Source organism: Diplodia seriata, assembly GCF_021436955.1.
Source record: "Diplodia seriata strain FDS-637 chromosome Unknown scaffold_9, whole genome shotgun sequence".
In the NCBI taxonomy this organism is placed as follows: domain Eukaryota; kingdom Fungi; phylum Ascomycota; class Dothideomycetes; order Botryosphaeriales; family Botryosphaeriaceae; genus Diplodia; species Diplodia seriata.
In genome coordinates, this window is record NW_027117316.1 from 1,274,665 (window position 1) to 1,294,481 (window position 19,817).

Below are 19,817 nucleotides of genomic sequence, written 5' to 3' on the forward strand. Positions count from 1 at the left end.
GCGTGGGTGCGAGCGGGCGGGCAGGCGGCGAGGTGGTGATGGACGAGCGCAGCGGTAGGGTAGGGGATGAGGTGCTGCTGGTGCTGGCCTGGACGGGTGAGCGCCGCGGTTTCAGCGTGCCCCTTGGGAGTGCAAGCCGCCGAGGGATCAAAGCTGTGCGATGGGGCCCTAGCGCCAAGACGAGGGTGGGATGGCAGTGGCCGCGGGCAGCGCAAACAGCGGCAGACGACGCAGAGCGCGCGCGACGAGGGCGAAAGATCGTAGGCGGCCGCGAGACGCTGCTGCAGACCGCTGGTTGCGAGGTGAGCGCGCGCCCAACACGCCCCGTCGCGTGCTCGCCGCCCATGGCCCCGAGCAGAGCCCAGCCGCTGCCGGGCGTAGTACACAGTAAGCCAGCGGCTCTCTGCCCGACGCAACTCGTGCCCTCATCCGACTCGGCGATCGCGCGCCCGCTGCCCACTGCTGCCCATTGCCGCGTGCGCTTGCTGGCCAGAGCTCTCTCTCACGCGCCGTCAATTATTCTCGCTCACCGCGCTCTGCCGTCGCGACCGGGCGCATTACGCTCGCCGGCGCCGCTGACATTGCCACTGTGATTGGCCCTGGCTGCCTCAGGCCTCACCCATGCACGGAGGCAGCACTCACCCTCCGCGCCCTACTATCGCCGCGCCAGCCCGCCCGCTCCCGCTCCTCCACCAGCCCTGCGCCGCGCCCCGGTGACGTCGCGCACCGCTGCTCGCCCACCAAGCCCGCCGCCAGCGTCGTCCACATCCGCTTGCATGAACCGAAGCCCAGGGCACTCGGCGGCCTCTGAACGCAACCGTTCCGTCCGTTCTACCCCCCAAACAATGGCCGACCAGCCCGCAACACCGAACCAAGGCCCGTTCACCTCTCAGGCCCCGTACCTCCACGACTATACCAGCGCCAAGATGGGCACCCCCTTCAAACTCGATGAGGGCTTCTCCGAGGACACGCGCAGCCAAAGCGAGGTCGACACCGCCATGCGCAGCGAGCCCCAGCTGTCCGAAGCCGCGGAGGAGAGTGCCTCAGGCGTCACGCTCCCCGGCTGGATATTGAGTCTGCCGGAGAATGATAGATCAGGTATGCCACGTGCCCGTGCTCGCGCAAGGCTGCCTGACGCTGACAAGTTCCAGAATTCGCCCTCGAGATCCTGCGGTCGCTGCGCACTGCATCCATAGCCGCCATTGTCGAACGACTGAACTCCCGACTCCATCTCGACCCGGTCTTGTATCTTCCGCCCGAGATCACTTTTCAAATATTCTCCTATCTGGAGCCAGAAACCCTGCTTAAGACTTCGACACTGTCGAAAGCATGGCGGGGACGTGCTCTGGACAGCCAGTTGTGGAAGTGCATGTTTGGTGCGGAAGGCTGGACAGCCAACCTTCGCCAAATTAGGACTTTTGAGGAGCATGAGAAAGCGAACAGGTCAATAATGAAGGAACGCAAATCGCGCGTCCGTGGCGGTGACGCCGATCTCGAGCAGATGCACACCAAAAAGCGGATCAGAGAGCGGCACTTGTTCGGTGACGGCTCACAGAGCGGGCCTGTCGCTACCGTGGCTGATGGCGATGCAAGAGGTTGGGCAGAACAGCATGGCGTTGTCGAGGCTGATGACAGCCCTGCACGTAGCGAAGACGGCATGCAAGACATTGCTTACGACGGCCAGCAGCCGGGAGAGTCTCCCTCAGAAGAAAGAGTTCTCGACCTCGCTCGGCGGTTGGAGTCTCGTCCACAGTTTGCCATCGAAGATGTTGCCTCACCACCACCTGCGGACATTCTCTATCCGCCAATCAGGCCCTCCCTGATATTGTCTTCGTTCGGCGATCCTATGGTCAATTGGCAGTATCTTTACAAGCAGAAACGCAGGTTGGAAGAGAATTGGGGTGCTGGCAGGTACACCAACTTCCAACTGCCTCATCCGTCACACCCATACGAGTCGCACAAAGAGTGCGTGTACACCATACAACATTCAGCCAAGCACGTCGTCAGTGGCAGCCGCGATAAAACCATCCGCATCTGGGATCTAGAAACGCAGAGATTGGTTGTGGCTCCGCTGTCAGGCCATGATGCTTCTGTACTCTGCTTACAATTCGACGAAAGACCAGAGCACGATATCGTGGTTTCTGGTGGCAGTGATTGCCACGTCATCATCTGGCGTTTCTCAACCGGACAAATGATCAAGAAGTTGGAGCGCGCACACAGCGAGTCTGTTCTCAACTTGCGTTTCGACGATCGTTATCTGATCACTTGTTCCAAGGACAAAACCATCAAAGTATGGAACCGCAGGCAACTCATTCCTACTGACCGAGACTACCCAAGAATGAGCAATGGTGGTGCTCGATTCCCTAGTTACATTGTCAACATTGACAAGGAACTCGAAAACCAGCACTTGAATTTCAAGCCGCTCAAAGAATTCAGCTTGCTAATGACTCTCGATGGCCACAGTGCTGCAGTCAATGCCATACAGTGTTACGACGACCAGATTGTGTCTGCTTCTGGCGACCGCACAGTGAAGGTTTGGGACGTTCATACAGGCGCCTGCCTGAAGACCATTCCCGGGCACACCAAAGGCATCGCATGCGTACAATTTGATGGTCGTCGCATTGTTACTGGCAGTTCTGACGAGACAGTACGTATCTTTGACAGGGCTACTGGGGCAGAGGTGGCTTGCCTCCGAGGCCACGCCAATCTCGTCCGCACCGTGCAAGCCGAGTTTGGAGACATGCCGGGCAATGAGGAAGAGCTCGAGGCCGAGGCTCGTGCTGTTGACCAGCAGTACTTCGAAGCTAGAGCAAGAGGTGCGCTGACGGAACTCACCCGGGAGGAACGTCGCAGGAGGAACGCGGGATCGCGGGATCCCAGAGAGATTTTTGCATATGGCGCAAAACTTCCGCCCGGTGGTGGGGGTAGCCGCTGGGGACGCATTGTTTCCGGCTCTTATGACGAGAGCATAATCATCTGGAAGAAAGCTCCGGACGGGAAATGGGTTGCTCACAAACGCCTACTACAGAGCGAGGCAGTTGCCAATGCTGGTGGAAGTAGACGACGAGGCCCTGCCCCTGCACGTCTGAGCCATCAATTGCAACAGCAAATGGCGGCCCTGACTGCAGCATCACAAGCAGCACAGAATCAAGTCCAGCAGCAGCAGAACGGCGCCGCACCGAACCAGCCAGCAAATATCCAGCAGATACAACAGCAAGTTGCGCAGCTACAACAGGCTCAGCAGCTGGTACAGCAAGCACAGGCCCTGCAAGCACCACAGGGACAGGCCGCTCAACCTGGTAGCAATGCGCAGCCACCTGCGCAACCGGCACACAATGGTAACCAGCAGCACGGTCACCATCATCATCACCATCACCACGTCCCCCTTGTAGGCGGCACAGTGAACCCAACAGGCAGCAATTCTCGTGTTTTCAAGTTGCAGTTCGATTCTCGACGCATCATCTGCTGCAGCCAAGACCCGACTATTGTTGGCTGGGACTTTGCCAACGGCGACCAGGAAGTTATAGCTGCGAGCAGGTTCTTCGGCGAAGGTTTCTAGCAATGAGGTCCACGGTCGGGGTTACCGCCGGGGCCAATGTCTTGTTGTCATGAGAAGAAGTTGTTAGAAGGAAAAGTTGAGGGAATGGGAGGGCTCTTGCATGATTTCCATTTAGTACGGTCTCGTGTTTCTGTTGTGATTTTGAGGATTTAGGACACCTCTGCTTGGATAAGGGGTTCGCGGGACGGAGTACGGAATCATGCTTCCGGTTTGTAGGGCAGGTAGCGTCTGCCGCCGTTTACTCTTCCTGTCTCAACTTTGACCAAAAAGCAGTAGTGGCATGCACGGGGTTGTCCCAGCCCAGTTTGCTTAGTGTCCACTTCTACGACTACCTAGTAATATATTCCTCTCAGGCTGGTTGGAGCAGATGCGCGCGAATGATGGAGCCCGGCCAACGCATCAGAAAGTATCCGGTGCCGAGGTGGTCGCTCATGGAACTTTCCAAGCCTTGGTGGGGTGGATGTTCCCCTGTAATCCTACTCCGATATCTCATGAGTAAGCTCAAATGTCCGGCAATATTCGTCCGAAGTCAATGGAGGGCGGGTAGAAACGGGGACGAAGGAGTTCAGATCCGAAAAAAAAAAAGTATACTCGCGGCAGATCTGGCCTGTACAGTGAATAGCCCAAAAACCAAAAAAAAGGAGAAGTCAATCCCTCCCACGCCCCACAAAAGACGCTCCATACGTTCTCTCACGCAGATGGGAGTTCAAAGTCGTACAAACACGCCAAGACGCAGGACCCTGTTACCTGATTAAGCATAGTTCGATATCTCTGTGAGACACGCATAGGTGGGCTCAACTCTTTTGCAACCCGCTGTGCTTGTCTGAACACCATGCGGATCCACGATCGACTGCATATCCAGATGTTCATGCGTCGTATGCGCGTATCGTCGAATGTCAATGCCGGTGCGCGCATCGGTGGCGGGATGAACGAAGAGATGCCCCTTTCGTCACCGCAACAAGCCGCCGACTCCTCTCAACGTGGAGGGCAGAGATCTCGGAATTCCAGGGCGGTGGAAGCGACAAGTCTTGGTAGCTCGGAAGATGCCACCTTTCGGCACACGACGGTCCGGCAGCCGGACGCCACAGCAGCACGCGTCATTTGACAGCATGCCGCGCAGGATCTACCCGGTTCCTAACGCCGCAAAAACCGGATCGTCGCCTGTCCCTTGGGGCGCTTGTTCTCGAACAAACCTTCTTTTGTTCCGATTTACTGCGGAGGGGCCAAGGGTTGCCATCTCGAGACGGTTGTCCCAGCTAGGGCCGGAATCCGTGCGCCCGCGGCTGAAAGTGGCGGGCTGACATCATCTCCAAGAGCCGCCCCGGTAACGTTGCAGATTCATGCAACAAGTCAGCCTTACGGCGGGACCGCAGCCTGCGCGCGACTGTCACACCGACGGCGCAGTTCTCCACGGAAAAGAGATACGCCAATTTCACAACAAGCCACGAGGGAAATGCTTTGTGAAAAGCTCAGAGATGATTGCCCCAGCGCAGCCGGCAGTCGCACCGCTGGCCAATAAGAGGCGCAAGAGTACGAGCATTGACACTGGCGCACTGACTCACGGGTCCGATCTGGACCCAGACGCGAGCAGCGCGGCTGCAGTTGACCTGCTGCCTTCAGGGCTAGGGTGGGGCGGCCCCCCTTTGGCGCCGTTTTCGTCCGCGTGGGACCAACAAAGCGAGAGGGTCTGGAATGCGAATGCGAGTCTTTCGGCCTGGCCGATGAGGTGCAGACAAGCTTAAAAGGTAGAAGGCGCTGGTCGAGTGCGGGACTCACTCACCATTCGACAATGGCAGGGACAAAGCACGATGTCGGGCCCGGACGAGAGGGCGAAGAAGAGGTATAGCCAAGAAAAGAGAGATATGAATAGGGCGGCCCGGAGTCTTGTGTTGCGGAGGACAAGGCGGACGAGAGCAGAGTAAGCTGAAGGTTGCATGTAGCAGTCCTTCACAATGAATCATCAGCGCGGGACCGGGTGGTGCTGACCCGGAGGGAGTATGCGTGGGGCGGACAACACGCGGTGATAGCGAGGGAGCAGCAGGCGGCCCGGGGGGGTCGGTGAGGTGTTTTCTGCGGGTGCTCGCAAGCTCTGCTGCCTTGGAGGATTTAGAGCTCACCGCGGACCCGGATGTCCAGGAACCGGCCGCGCACAGGGCACCCGACGATGGGCGGCCGGGATGCGTGCAGCGGAAGTTTCTGGCGTGGTTTCTTCGCGGGCCCCAGCACAGGGGCCGCAAGAGCATCTGTCTCCTGGAGACGGGCAGTGAATCCAAGATCCGGACGTGAAAGTCGGGATTGGATGCGCACATTTTCGTCCGGATCTTGGATCCAGCTGCCCACGTAGATGCGGAAAGAGGGTGTCTTGTTGAATCTTCTGTCATCTGCCGTGCCAACGCTCGAGCACGGCGCGGCGTCCCTGCACGGCTAGCGCGCGGGCTAGTGGCGTCCCGGAGAGGCCTGATTCCGCCATCCGTTCGGCGGCGCATCCTCGCACATCAAGCGAGCCCGGAGAGCGTTGGTCGCTCCTCCCGAGGCCTGCGAGGCTCCCTGGCCCGCGTGTACATACATCGATCCCATCCTAATAAATACATTCGGCTTCTCTCGTCTCTCGCTACCCCAGATCCGCCAGCTTCGGCTTCAACCCACCTGCACCACCTGCCCCCCATACCACTAATTACCTAATACAAAGGGAGCCCTGACTGCTCCCACGGCTCCACCGCCACCATGTCGTCGTTCATGGGCGCGTTTGGCAGCAACGATGGCACCGAGCAGCGCGCCGGTGCCCCCATGCAATCATCTTCCTCGCCGCAGCGTCTCGAGCAGGAAATCGCCCACGAAAGAAGCGAGGCCACCACATTAGCCACCACGAGAACACGATCCCAATCCCGCGGCCGCACCCCCGCCTCGGCCAAGGCCAAGGAGGCCGCTGAGGACGAGAAGAACGGCTCCGACTCGGACAGCCAATCCGAGAACGAGCGTGTCCGCCAGGTCACTTCTCTGGCCCGCCAGTACACCAATGCTTCGCAATACTCCGCCATCGGCAAGAACCCCTTCACCGAGGCCGAACCCAACTCGTCCCTCGATCCCAATGGAGAGAACTTCAACGCTCGCGCATGGGCCAAGGCCCTGCTTCACCTCCGGTCGCGCGACGCTGAAAGGTACCCCGAAAGAACCGCTGGCATCGCTTACAAGAACCTGAATGTTTTTGGCCACGGCAATGCCACCGACTATCAGAAAAGCGTTGGCAATGTCCTGATGGACATTCCCGGCCTCGTCAACCAGGTTCTGGGCAAGGGCCAGCGCAGGATCGACATCCTCCGCGACTTTGAGGGCCTTGTTGAGGCCGGTGAAATGCTTGTCGTCCTGGGCCCTCCTGGTTCGGGATGCTCCACCTTACTGAAGACCATCTCTGGAGAGACGCACGGATTCAACATCGACAAGGACTCCTACATCAACTACCAGGGCATCTCCGCCCACGAAATGCACAACTACTTCCGTGGCGAGGCCATCTACACTGCCGAGGTCGATGTTCACTTCCCCAACATGACCGTTGGCGACACCCTCGCTTTTGCCGCTCGCGCAAGAGCTCCCCGCAGCACCCCCGGAGACGTCGACCCCTGGACCTATGCTAACCACATGCGTGACGTTGTCATGGCCATGTACGGCATTTCCCACACAATCAATACCCGTGTTGGTAACGACTTCGTCCGCGGTGTCTCCGGTGGAGAGCGCAAACGCGTCTCTATCGCCGAGGCCACCCTCAGCCAGGCCCCTCTCCAGTGCTGGGACAACTCGACTCGTGGTCTTGACTCAGCAAACGCCATTGAGTTCTGCAAGACTCTGCGCATGCAGACTGATCTTATGGGGTGCACCGCTTGCGTTGCCATCTACCAAGCTCCCCAATCTGCTTACGATACCTTTGACAAGGTCGCCGTTCTCTACGAGGGTTACCAGATCTTCTTTGGCCGCTGCGGCGAGGCCAAGCAGTACTTCGTCGACATGGGCTTCGATTGCCCTGATCGTCAGACCACTGCCGATTTCTTGACCTCGATGACTTCTGCCCAGGAGCGCGTTGTTCGTCCCGGTTGGGAGAACAGGGTGCCCCGCACCCCCGAAGAGTTCGCCGCACGCTGGAAGGAGAGCCAGACTCGCGCTCAGCTGCTCAAGGATATCGAAGCGTACGACAAGAAGTATACCATCGGAGGCGAGTACCTTGAGAAGTTCAAGGAGTCTCGCAAGGCACAACAGTCAAAGCGCCAACGCGTGAAGTCGCCGTACACGCTATCATACAACGGCCAGATCAAATTGTGTCTGTGGCGTGGTTTCCAGCGTCTCAGAGGCGATCCCAGCTTGACCATCACCCAAATCTTTGGCAACACGGTCATGGCGCTTATTCTTGGATCCGTCTTCTACAACCTTCCAGATGACGCCTCGAGTTTTTACTCTCGCGGTGCTCTCCTGTTCTTCGCCGTTCTGTTCAACGCCTTCGGTTCCGCCCTGGAAATTCTGACACTCTATGCCCAACGCCCGATTGTGGAGAAGCATTCTCGATACGCACTGTACCATCCTTCGGCCGAGGCCTATGCGTCGATGCTTACGGACATGCCTTACAAGATTGGAAATGCGATATGCTTTAACCTTATCTTGTACTTCATGACTAACCTCCGTCGCGAACCGGGAGCGTTCTTCTTCTTCCTCCTCATCTCGTTCATCCTTACGTTGGTTATGTCGATGATGTTCCGCACCATCGCTTCCGTCTCCCGCACACTGTCCCAGGCCATGGCACCGGCAGCTGTGCTTATTCTTGCTCTCGTCATCTACACTGGCTTTGTTATTCCGACACGGTACATGCTGGGCTGGTCTCGCTGGATCAACTACTTGGATCCCATCTCGTATGGATTCGAGTCTCTGATGATCAACGAGTTCCACAACCGCAATTTCACCTGCAAGCCGTCGGCCTTTGTCCCAAGCCGGATGATTCCGGGCTACGAGAACATTGGTCCATCGAACATGGTTTGCGGTACCACAGGAGCACAGCCAGGCCAGGATTTCGTCGACGGTGATACGTACATCAACACTTCGTACGCATACTACCACGCACATAAATGGCGAAACCTGGGAATCGAGTTCGTTTTCATGATCGGCCTGCTCGCCTTCTATCTTGCTGCTACTGAATTCATCTCGGCTAAGAAGTCGAAGGGTGAAGTCTTGCTTTTCCGCCGTGGCCACATTCCCGCTACAGCCAAGACGGCGAATGACGTCGAAGGCGCGCCCGCAGGCCGTGTTCCCGTTTCCGAAAAGACAGACAATGCCGATGCCATCATTCAGAGGCAGACTGCCATCTTCCACTGGGAGGACATGTGTTATGATATCAAGATCAAGGGTGAAGACCGACGCATTCTTGATCACGTCGACGGCTGGGTAAAGCCAGGTACTCTCACTGCTCTCATGGGTGTCTCTGGTGCCGGTAAAACGACGCTTCTGGACGTGCTCGCAACTCGTGTCACCATGGGTGTCATTACCGGCGATGCTTTTGTCGACGGCCGCCAGCGTGATGCCTCCTTCCAGCGCAAGACCGGTTACGTCCAGCAGCAGGACTTGCACCTCCAGACTTCCACTGTCCGTGAAGCGTTGCACTTTAGTGCCCTGCTCCGCCAGCCAGCCCACGTCTCCCGCGAGGAAAAGCTTGCTTACGTTGAAGAGGTCATTAAGCTTCTCGACATGCAGGAGTATGCCGACGCCGTTGTCGGTGTTCCCGGTGAAGGTCTCAATGTTGAGCAGCGCAAGCGGCTTACCATTGGTGTTGAGCTCGCGGCTAAGCCTCAGCTTCTGCTTTTCCTGGACGAACCCACCTCCGGTCTCGACTCCCAGACTTCCTGGGCTATTTGCGACCTGATGGAGAAGCTCACTAAGAACGGCCAAGCCGTCCTCTGTACGATCCATCAGCCATCGGCCATGCTTTTCCAGCGTTTCGACCGTCTGCTCTTCCTGGCCAAGGGTGGCAGGACCGTCTACTTCGGCGAAATTGGACAGAACTCAAAGGTGTTGACCAACTATTTCGAGCGCAACGGCGCTCCTCATTGCCCGCCCGAGGCCAATCCCGCTGAATGGATGCTCGAAGTTATTGGCGCCGCTCCTGGCTCTCACACCGAAGTCGACTGGCACCAGGCGTGGCGCAACAGCGCCGAGTACAAGTCTGTCAAGGACGAGCTCAGGCAGATGAGGGAGGAGCTTCCACAGAAGACTCAGCCTTCATCCGGCGATGAAAAGGCCAGCTTCCGCGAATTCGCCGCGCCGTTTGGCTTCCAGCTTTGGGAGGTCACCAAGCGTGTCTTCGAGCAGTATTGGCGCACGCCGTCGTACATCTACTCCAAGCTCATCCTGGTCGTTGCTTCGGGTCTGTTCGTCGGTTTCTCCTTCTTCAAGGCCAAGAACTCGCAGCAGGGTCTCCAGAACCAGATGTTCGCCATCTTCATGCTCATGACCATCTTCGGCAACCTCGTCCAGCAAATCATGCCTCACTTCGTCACCCAGCGTGCGCTATATGAGGTGCGTGAACGCCCGAGCAAGACGTACTCGTGGAAGGCTTTCATGCTCTCTCAGATCATTGTTGAGCTTCCCTGGAACACGTTGGCTGCTGTTCTTCTCTTCTTCACGTGGTACTACCCTATCGGGCTTTATAGGAATGCGGAGGGCGCTGTTACCGAGCGTGGCGCCTTGATGTTCTTGCTGATCTGGGCCTTCCTCATGTTCACGAGCACCTTCACCGACATGGTCATTGCTGGCATGGAGGCAGCTGAGGCTGGTGGCAACATGGCCAACTTGCTCTTCATGCTGACGCTCATCTTTTGCGGGTAAGTTGTCAGGTGCAGACTTCTAATGGCGAATTGAGGCTAACAGTGTCACAGTGTCCTCGCCACCAAGGAACAGCTCCCCGGGTTTTGGATCTTCATGTACTACGTGTCGCCTTTCACATATCTCGTATCGGGCATGTTGTCCACCGCAGTCGCCGATTCCGAGGTCACGTGCGCGTCGAACGAGTACCTTCGCTTCGATCCCGCGGGCGACCAGACCTGCTACGAATACATTCAGCCGTACAGCCTGGCTACTGGGGGTGGCTACATGCTCAACCCCAACGCGACGTCTGACTGCCAATACTGCGCCATGAGCTCGACCAACCAGTTCCTCGCGCAAGTCGACATTTATTTCAAGGATGCGTGGAGGAACTTCGGCATCATGTGGATTTACTGCGTCTTCAACGTTTGCGCTGCCATCTTCATCTACTGGCTCGCTCGCGTGCCCAAGAAGAGCAACAAGAAGAAGCAGGAGTAGTGGATGGTTAGAGAGGCTGTTGATTTTCTTTTTCTTTTCCCTGTCTTCTGTGTCTGAGAGACAGGCTTGTTTTCAAGATATGAATTTTAAACGCATCAAGTCCCGCCATGTGGGGCAAAGCCGAAGTACAGCGCGGCGTTGGGAGGATCTCGTCAAGGGTTATTACTTGTGTCTACTTGGACATTTCCGACTTATAGATTGGTAGATCTCAGGCGATGAGATGGTAATCCAAAGATGATTGAAGACCAGCCATTCTCTTTGCAGGTGATAAAGAGATTGGCCCACCCGCATCTGCCTCGTTGAGATGTTCTCATACGGGAGGGTGGAACTTACACAGTAGAGGGCTGCTGTGATGAGATGACGTCATATACTCACAGTTGGTTGGGAAATGGATATTTGATCCTTCCGTGCCCCACGTGGAACGCTACCCATGTGGGCAGTCGGAGCGAACATGCGGACGCCAACGTGAGTATCAAACCTCAATAAGTGGACCTAGACATCTGATACCACTACTCACGTTAGTATGGTGCATCATGTCTAGGTACACAATTCGTCTGCAATGCGCCGTGAACGTAAAGGAGCGACAGACAAAGAAACGGGCCTCTGTGCCACACCGGGGACCCCGTGCGGACTAGAGGAGCCGGTGTGGCACGTAAGGCTGGCCGGGGTGCAGCTAAAATTGGCAGGGCTCACAAGGCCACAAGGCTCAGCGCTGCGATCGGCGGGGTGCGCTGCCCGCCCGTACCCGCTGCTAAGCCTTGCTGCAACTGCTCGTTTCGTCGCCGCCGGTGTGCCGGTGCCTCTGTTTCAGCCCCCACCCGCCCCATCCGCCAATCGATCGTCCGTCCCTCCACCACGTCCCCGCTCCTTCAGGATTCGCATCATGTACAGCGCAAACGTCGTCGCCACTAGTGCCCGAACGGCACCCGCGACCCTCGCAGCATTTAATCCCGCCAGCTGGCATGCCCCCTTCGCAGAAAAATCAATCGCCCTCCTCTGCGAACACCTATGGATTAACTGCCCGTTCGCTTCCGCGCACCACTATGCCGCTTCTCAAAACGGAGAAGAGTCCCCGCGACTCGTTTGTCTCGAGCCATTCTCGCTCCGGCTCCTCAGCCGCCGTGCCGCCGCCTGCTTATGGCGAGCAGCAGACCGATGGTCCGTCGAACGAGGCTCCTGCTTTGCCATCAGACTTCACTTCCCGTCTGCAGAGCCTGAATATCGACCCGCTTCGTAGGCAAGGCGTGCCCGCCCCTGACGAATGTATTGTGCATCTCAAGTTGCTGGAAGCCTTCTACAATCTCCGCCAGGACGTCGAAACCTCCGAGGGCATCTTCGATATCGCCACCCCTACCCCTCCCACCGAGGCCCCCAAGTACGAAAAGACGGCGCCCGACCAGGAGAATGAGCCCGAAGACGGCACCGTCGACGAGGAGTTGAAGTACAAGATCAAGCAGGTCCGCGAAAAGAGATGGGCAGTCTACGTCTCGCGTGCCGTTGAGCGTTATGAGCAGTGGTTCCTCGAGCATATCCCCAAGCTTACCGGCGGCAAGATGGAAGGTCCCATCACCGGCACTCGGCTTCTCGAAGACCCCACCTTACATGAAACCGCCGGTTTCCTGGGCGAGCGACTTCGGAACTTTTTCCCGGAGAACCTACCACCGCTTGACGTCCTCATGGTTTGGCATGCGCATACACTTAACCCCCGCATCTTCTTCGAGGACTGCCTGCGCCATGGCTGTTTGGATTTCTGGGCCACTGGTCTACCGTGGGCCGACATCAATACCTGCATAGACAATACCACTTTTGATTACGATGTCGGTGAGCCCGTGAAGGCCATGTGGAGGCACAACACCCAACTCTCCTGGGATAATCTGGACGATCCGTCTGACAAGGAAATTCGCTGCCCCTTCTGCACGCAAGCGACTTTTTTGTCTATTCCCTGGTCACGCGGCGCAGGCTTTCCCCATGGCCACGATGTCGAGTTTGCTCCTGGAAACGGCTATTCCGACGGTGAATTCGCCCAGACTTGCCCTAGCTGTCAGTCTACCATTACGCCTGACACCCTGGAGGTATGGCAGTTCCGTCAAGACATCGCACGCCTTCTGAGGGAGGATGTGCCATTGGGTGGTACGGTGTTAGATTACCAGGGCCGGCCACCTCCTCGTCCGAAGAGAAATTTCAATCCACCTACCTTCTTTGCTAGTGGCTGGATCAAGCAACCCGCATGCCATATAAAACTCCTCGAGGCCACGGATCTGAAGAGCGACCCCGGTGCGAATATGAACACTGTGAGAATCGTTCTTCAAGACGCACTGGCCACAAGGACAATTACCTCCTCATGGAGCTCGGTTTGTCGCAACCATGGCTTCTCGTGAAAGAAGAAAATCACTAACAGGCTACTAGGGCACAGCAGGCCGTCCTACCCCGCGCGAGCGCGTGTCTGTTCGCCGAATGATGTCTCGCTATTGGAAGAACCATTCTATCTTTGGCATCGACCTTGTCGGCGCAGTGGTTCGGCAGGGAACCTTTATTGAGAAGATGCATAACATCGGCTGGCTCTTCTCGCCAACGGTTTACTCGACCGCTGAACGCCTACTCAGGAAGTACAAGAATTTCTTCCGAATCATGGCAGAGTATCCTAAGAAGATGGCTGTACCAACCCTCGACGTCGACCTCGCCTGGCATACGCATCAAACCCTTCCATCCAACTACTACAACTTCTGCCAGACCAACTGCAATGGCGTCTTCATCGACCACGATGACAAGGTCGAAGAAGCAAAGCTCGACGAGTCCTTCGAATGGACCAGCAAGACGTATCAACGCCTGTTTGGCGAGCCCTACTCCGAGTGTACCTGCTGGTACTGCGAAGCCATCCGCGAATCACACACAACGCCGCTTTCCCGTCTATTTCGAACCACCAACCACTCCGCTTCCGCTTCGCTCCATGAGGCAGACGCCGATCATCCCAGCGACCCGCATTCCGGACCTCACATCTCCTCTCACAACTCGGTGCGCACGAACAACAGCTACGCCTGGTCCGCCTCCCGCCGCTCGCACCTCGAGAAGGCCTTCGCCGCAGCCGTCCGCCGCGCCAAAAAAGAGGGCCGCGAGCCGCCGGTGCGCGAGGAGTACTACGCCGCCCACGCCGCCAAAGATCCCACAGCGCGCGACCTTGGCAGCAGCGGCGACGACAAGAAGAAGGGTAAGGACAATGGCTCCGCTTACCCTTACGCTTATGGCGCGTGCGCCCCGTTTGTCGGCTACGGCTACGGCATGTACCCGCTCGGAGGCGTTGGGTACGTCGGCGGCGATCCGGGCTACGCGGAGACTGGGTCGGGCATGACCGGTGGGTGCTGTCAGGGCACGTGTGGCGGCATGATCGGTGCCGGTGGCGCGTGTGCGGGTGTTGGTGGTAGCTGTGGGGGTGCGGCGTGTGGTGGTGTGGGAGGGGCTGGAGCTTGTGGAGGCGGTGGTTGTGGTGGAGGTGCCGGTGGTGGCTGTGGTGGTGGTGGGGGAGGGGGTGGGGGCGGTGGCGGTTGCGGCGGTGGTGGTGGTGGGTGTTGAGTAACGGTGCTATCGTACTGGCTGCGAGGTGATTGTACTTGATGGTTTCATTGGATAGTGGTGTTCATATGGTATTTCGGCAGGCTGGATTTTAGGTTCACGGCTGGTCACTATCATGCAGGTGTTAGGTGGTATGGTCATTGGTGTTTGGGAATCGGCATACTTTAGCAACGCATCATATCCTTGCAATTGAGAAGAAATCGCCCCTCACTATATCCCATGTTACTTCGCGACACGTCCAGAAATGAAACTCTGCTACCTGGCTAATCATATATTTAGGTTCGACTCTTTCTCAACCCGGCCGTGGCCTACCCACATCTTGGATTGTACTCGAGGCCCTCCATTCTATTCACCGTACACAGGTGCCGCATTAAGATATTTATATGCAGATAAATACAAAGCCCGGACGTAAATATACGTATTTACATCCGGATCATGTATTCAATAATCCATCCCGTATCAGAATTCTTTTACGAGGCAGATGCGGGTGGGTAATTCCTTGTCACCCGCCGTACCCCCACGCGGAGGCAACCTCTACGGCTTCTCTCAGCCGGCCGCGCTTCACTATTTTGCACCTTCATTCAACCTAGATTCTTTTTCTGCGCTGCCACACTCTCCGGCCTTCTTCACCTTGGGGAACCCTCAATTTGCAGCTTTCAACTGTGGTGGACCCGAATCCAAGCTCAACGCTACGGGGAGCAGCAGCTCAAAGTTCCTCAAAATCTTCTCTCACGGCCTCAGAAAACTTCACTGTCAACACACTCGACAGGGTAGAGACACAACGTCGAACGTAGACGTCGGTGCCTTTCGTCACATCAGGCGCAGAATGTTCAACCGAAAGCAGCACCACACCACTACAGCTCTGGTCATTTCTTCGACGCATTCCGCAAAAAGGCATTCGGCCACCTAACCCGGTAAGGTGGACTGTATCGACTCCACCGTCTGTGAGTTGGACTTTCCAAAAAGTCGGAAGACAGCTATGCATGACAAAGGACGTAGGGTTTCTCTCTGGTTCAGCGGAGACAAAGCGGGCTGGAAGGATGAAACTGACGACTACGCGCATTTCAAAATTGATATCCAAGCTCTCGAATTGGCGATAGGAAGTAACAAGCGACGCAGTGACGTAACACCTAGTGCATGGGCCGGGCGAGCTGCCAGCGTGCGGCTTCCTTCTTTACCAAACGCTTGTGCACGTGCCGTGCATGTACTTCCTTCCCGTTCTGCAAACGCCCTTGCGCCCCAACACCCGCCACTCACCGAGCCCACATAGCAGGTCGCACCCTCAATTGAGTCTGTATCGCAATGAAGTCGCCTGGATATGCTCGCTCGAGCTCGGAGAAGCGCGCTTCCAAGCGCACCAAGCTGACCACAAAACTCGTTCGCTCCGCAAAGCCGCCCACAGCAAAAGACGGCTCTGTTGTGTCGACAGAGCACCGGCTCACACCATCTTCACCTCTCCCGCACATTCGCCGTACTCCAGATCCCGCCTTGTTCCTGAGGCTGCCGCCAGAGGTACGCAAATTGATTTACGAGCAGGTCTGGTACCTCTCCCACTGTCCTTACGAACGAAGGATCCTTTCGAATGATCTAGCCTGGATTGGCCCTCATTTCAACGCCTGGGTATGCTTTCCGAAGGTAGTCCTTCACATGGATTCTTTCATCAGGGGGGAATTCATGGGTGAGCTGTGTCGGCAATTCCCTCTCAACATCACTTTCGAAGTCAAGCATGGGCCTCACCTCTTTGCCGGACCTATCAAATCTCCGTCGACCTTGTTCCTAGAGCACGTCCGCCGCTGCAACATTGAATGGGTTGTGTGCAGACCTACTGTATTTACGAGGGCCCGAAACCTCCGTTTCCATTATGACAACGAGGCCGACCTCATTCTTCTCAGAACCGGACTTCGCAAGCTTATCAACGCCTTGGATACGTGTTCACTGCTGGAAGAACTCACGTTCATTCTTCGCTTCTGCCGCTTCGAGACCGAGAACATCATTCTGAGCACCTTTCATGACATTGAATCCATGTTTTCGCCTGCAGCACGCCAAACCCTGGAAAAGCTGACGTTGCTGGTGGCTCCTTGGAACCTCATCATCGATGTGAAGGAAGGACGCTTGAAGGGCCGGGCTGGGGGCTGTGAAAGAACCCACAACCTCAAGCCTGTCCTTGGCCATGTTCACGTTTCTAAATGCCCTCACTGCGATAGAATATGGAAAGATGGATCGAGCGCGGACCTCTGGGGTGAAGAGGCTGAGATTGGTCGACAGCAAATCATCCCCAGCACCAGTCACTCCGTCATCAGATATCCAACCACAATACCCCGGAGGGGACATGCCCTGATGTTCGATGAATATACTTGGGATCGTTCATCCTTTGATCCGTCCTTAACAGGTCCACTAGATGGTATCAGATCTATCGAATGGGCTCTTACTGGGATCTGCTCACTTGTACCGACGCTGCTCAACCAAGCATTCATCCAAGTCACGGCCAACATCACTCTAGCCCTCGTCACGTTCATGACTCTGCTACTACTGGGAACGATCATTACCACTATCTTGGGGATCATCGAGCCTTGCTTGCCTGCTTTGTGCGCACCGACTGGAAGTTGCACTTGCGCCATGGCATTCGTCACAGTCCTGACTGTTGAGATTGCACTTTTGTAAGCCCTTCAATTTCTCGATTTGGTTTGCCTAGATCACATTTGCTTGGGATGTGCTAACCGCTGTTTGTATGATCACATGCAGCCATCTAAGCACTCTCCTGCTTGACGACTAAAGGTGCTGCACAGTCAGGTCGGCTAAGGCGGAGGATGTTATCACAAGTTTGATCCAGGGACTTGTTGCTTGATCTACCTTGGATCTGCAAGAGACAAAAGCGTTATTCTAACAACCACCACCCTTACTACGGAGGATACTGCTCTCCTCCGAGTGTGGGCAGTTGAAGCAAATATCCGGACGCATATGTAGGCTTTGGAATTACATAGATATGACCAGGTATAGTCTTGCACTGCCTATGGAGTTGAGCGACTGCAAGTTATGCAACTATCCACGGCGCCTATAGATTTTGATGTCGTGAAAGAAGCTTATACATTTGTCTATTGCGACGAACTAGCTCTACGTCATCATTGTAGTCATCACCTTCTATTCTATGCTCTAGGATCTAGATGGTATCTTCCCGTCTACTCGACCTCTTGAGGGCGTCTATATAATATTCTTCTAGGCAGAAAACTAACGAATGAAATCTAACGCGGCGGACAAGTGTCTTCCCTCCGTTCCTCACTCTACAGCCTGGCTCTAAACCGCTCATTCTCTTTCCGCAGCGGCTCGGCCTCCTCGTTGGACTTGGCGGGGGCGCCGGGCAGGTGGCTCTTGCGCGGGGCGGAGACGTAGCCACCCTTGACGTTGTCGGTGTTAAGCACGGCGCCAGCCGCGTCGCGCACAATGCCGAGCTCGAGCAGCTTGTGGAAGACACGGGCGAAGTCGGCGAAGAAGGCGTCGCGTTCCTTGGCGTACTTCTCGACCCACGGGCGGAAGCCGGCGTCGTGCAGCAGGGCGACGTCGGTGGGCAGCATCATCAGCTCCTCCTCCGAGTCCTCGTCGTAGTAGGCAAACTGCTTGATGCCGCTGGGCAGCGTCTTCTCCTTCCACTCGACCGAGGTGAGCAGCTTGAAGTACTGGTTCGAGAAGCGGGTCGGGTTGTTGACCCAGGCGCCGTCGAAGCCGGAGCGGTCGGCGTGGCAGCGGCCGAGGTTGTGGGCGCCGCTGAGGGCGACGATTTCGCGGTCGTCGAAGCCCATGCGGTAGAAGATGTGGCGCACGTGGTCGGCGCCCAGCGCGCCGTCGGGGAGGCGGCCTCGCGGGGGCAGCTTGCTGTCGTCGACGAAGTCGGTTCGGCCGGGCTGCCAGGGGATCTCGGGGCCGCCCATGGCCTCGACGGCCACGGCGCCCGCCAGCGTCCACAGGTCCGAGTAGGTTATCCACGGGTGCGCGGCCTTGACGGGCTCGAGGAAGACGCGCGCGTGCTGCAGGCCCGCGTTGGCCGGGTCGCCGCCTTCGGCTTCGTAGCGCATGCCCGCGCCATTGCTGCCGCCCGTGTCGGTCTCGAGGTCGTATGTTCCGGCCGAGTGCCTGTGGCGTGGTCTATTGTTAGAATCTCGTGCTGGGGCGAACACGTGCGGGTAGAACGAGGAAAAATCGAAAGCCTGGAACGTTCGGGAAAGCGGCTGCCCCTGGATCAAGCAACTTGCAGGGTCGAAGAGCCGCAAGGCAACGCGGGAATCGGGCATGCGGAGGTTCGGGGGGAAGGGAGGCATACCATGCAAGACGCACAAGGACAGGGCCGGCGGAGCCATCGTCGTACTCGGGCTGCTTCAGGAGATTTTTGATGTCCGCGCGGACAGCGGCGTAATCGCCAGACTTGGAGGGCATGGTGGGTGGTCGGCGACGCGTTGGCGATGTCTAATCTAATCTCTTGGCCTGCTATTGGGCGAGCGTGGGAGGGCAGGGTCTAAACGAAACAGAAATCTATGGGGGAGAAAAGAGACAAGAGACGCGGGCAGCAACGATGGGAAAAGAGGCAGTCGACGGGAAGGAGAAGATCACAAGCAATGGTGCAAGTACGGGCGTAGAAGAAGTGGCCTGTCTATGGCTCGGGCACTGGATCCCGTGGGTTATCGTGAGCCTCGGCTCGCCCCAGCGCCTTATCGGTCTTGTGTTTGCCGACCGCCGCAACGCAGGGGACCGTGTCGAAGACGTCACACGGCGCATGTGAAGGCGACAGGACCACGGTGCCTGGGAGCCTCATCGATGCCTCAGGCCGGAAGGTCATTACTCAGCGACGGGGTCCTGGCCGCAGCCGGCGCGTCCTCGGCTCCAGGTCCAGGCAAGCTCCATCGACGGCGCGACTATGTCCAGTGAACACGCGCAAACGCGTCCAGATGTAGGATCCAGCTGCCTATAATAAGTGTGGTGTGGTGTAATATCTGCGGGATGGTAGCCTTACCCCCATCAGAGCTGGCGCGCTGGGAGGGCTAGGCCTCGCCGCCCGCTTGCCGCTAGCAACAGCGTGTTTTCGACGTGGAGGGCGGAGCGGCGGGCGGCGGCGTCGTATGTGTAGTAGCGCATGGCGCGCAGAGATGGAGGAGGTGCATCCGTGTAACGGATCGGCGGTTCGCCACCCTTGGTTCCGTTTGACCAGTCGCGACCGGCAGTGGTGGCAGCGGCAGCGGCAGCGCGAGGCTACCTAGGCTGGGGCAGCGTCCGGGCCGGGCGCAGCCAGATGGGTTGCTGTTCTTTGTGGGATCTCAAGACAGAGTCTCGGTGCGTTTGGGTGGGCCCGGGCCTGGCTCTCCCCACCGCAGGG

General features: G+C 57.2%; 4 protein-coding genes across 4 annotated transcripts; 3 read left to right on the forward strand and 1 right to left on the reverse strand.

The window, feature by feature from the left end:
• Window positions 1-845: 845 nt before the first annotated feature.
• Window positions 846-3,559, forward strand: SLS55_008819 (uncharacterized protein; the record flags this gene model as incomplete). The annotated part of the gene is made up of 2 exons (XM_066780224.1): window positions 846-1,098; window positions 1,152-3,559. 2 exons carry the CDS (start codon window positions 846-848, stop codon window positions 3,557-3,559), a joined length of 2,661 nt encoding a protein of 886 aa, XP_066629453.1.
• A 2,724-nt stretch (window positions 3,560-6,283) lies between these two features.
• CDR1_5 (Multidrug resistance protein) lies at window positions 6,284-10,891 on the forward strand (the record flags this gene model as incomplete). Its single annotated transcript, XM_066780225.1, has 2 exons — window positions 6,284-10,413; window positions 10,468-10,891. 2 exons carry the CDS (start codon window positions 6,284-6,286, stop codon window positions 10,889-10,891), a joined length of 4,554 nt encoding a protein of 1,517 aa, XP_066629454.1.
• A 1,043-nt stretch (window positions 10,892-11,934) lies between these two features.
• SLS55_008821 (uncharacterized protein) lies at window positions 11,935-14,725 on the forward strand (the record flags this gene model as incomplete). The annotated part of the gene is made up of 3 exons (XM_066780226.1): window positions 11,935-13,026; window positions 13,298-14,190; window positions 14,701-14,725. 3 exons carry the CDS (start codon window positions 11,935-11,937, stop codon window positions 14,723-14,725), a joined length of 2,010 nt encoding a protein of 669 aa, XP_066629455.1.
• Window positions 14,726-17,736: 3,011 nt separating this feature from the next.
• On the reverse strand, window positions 17,737-18,883 carry SLS55_008822 (uncharacterized protein; the record flags this gene model as incomplete). Its single annotated transcript, XM_066780227.1, has 2 exons — window positions 17,737-18,583; window positions 18,771-18,883. 2 exons carry the CDS (start codon window positions 18,881-18,883, stop codon window positions 17,737-17,739), a joined length of 960 nt encoding a protein of 319 aa, XP_066629456.1.
• Window positions 18,884-19,817: the final 934 nt, after the last annotated feature.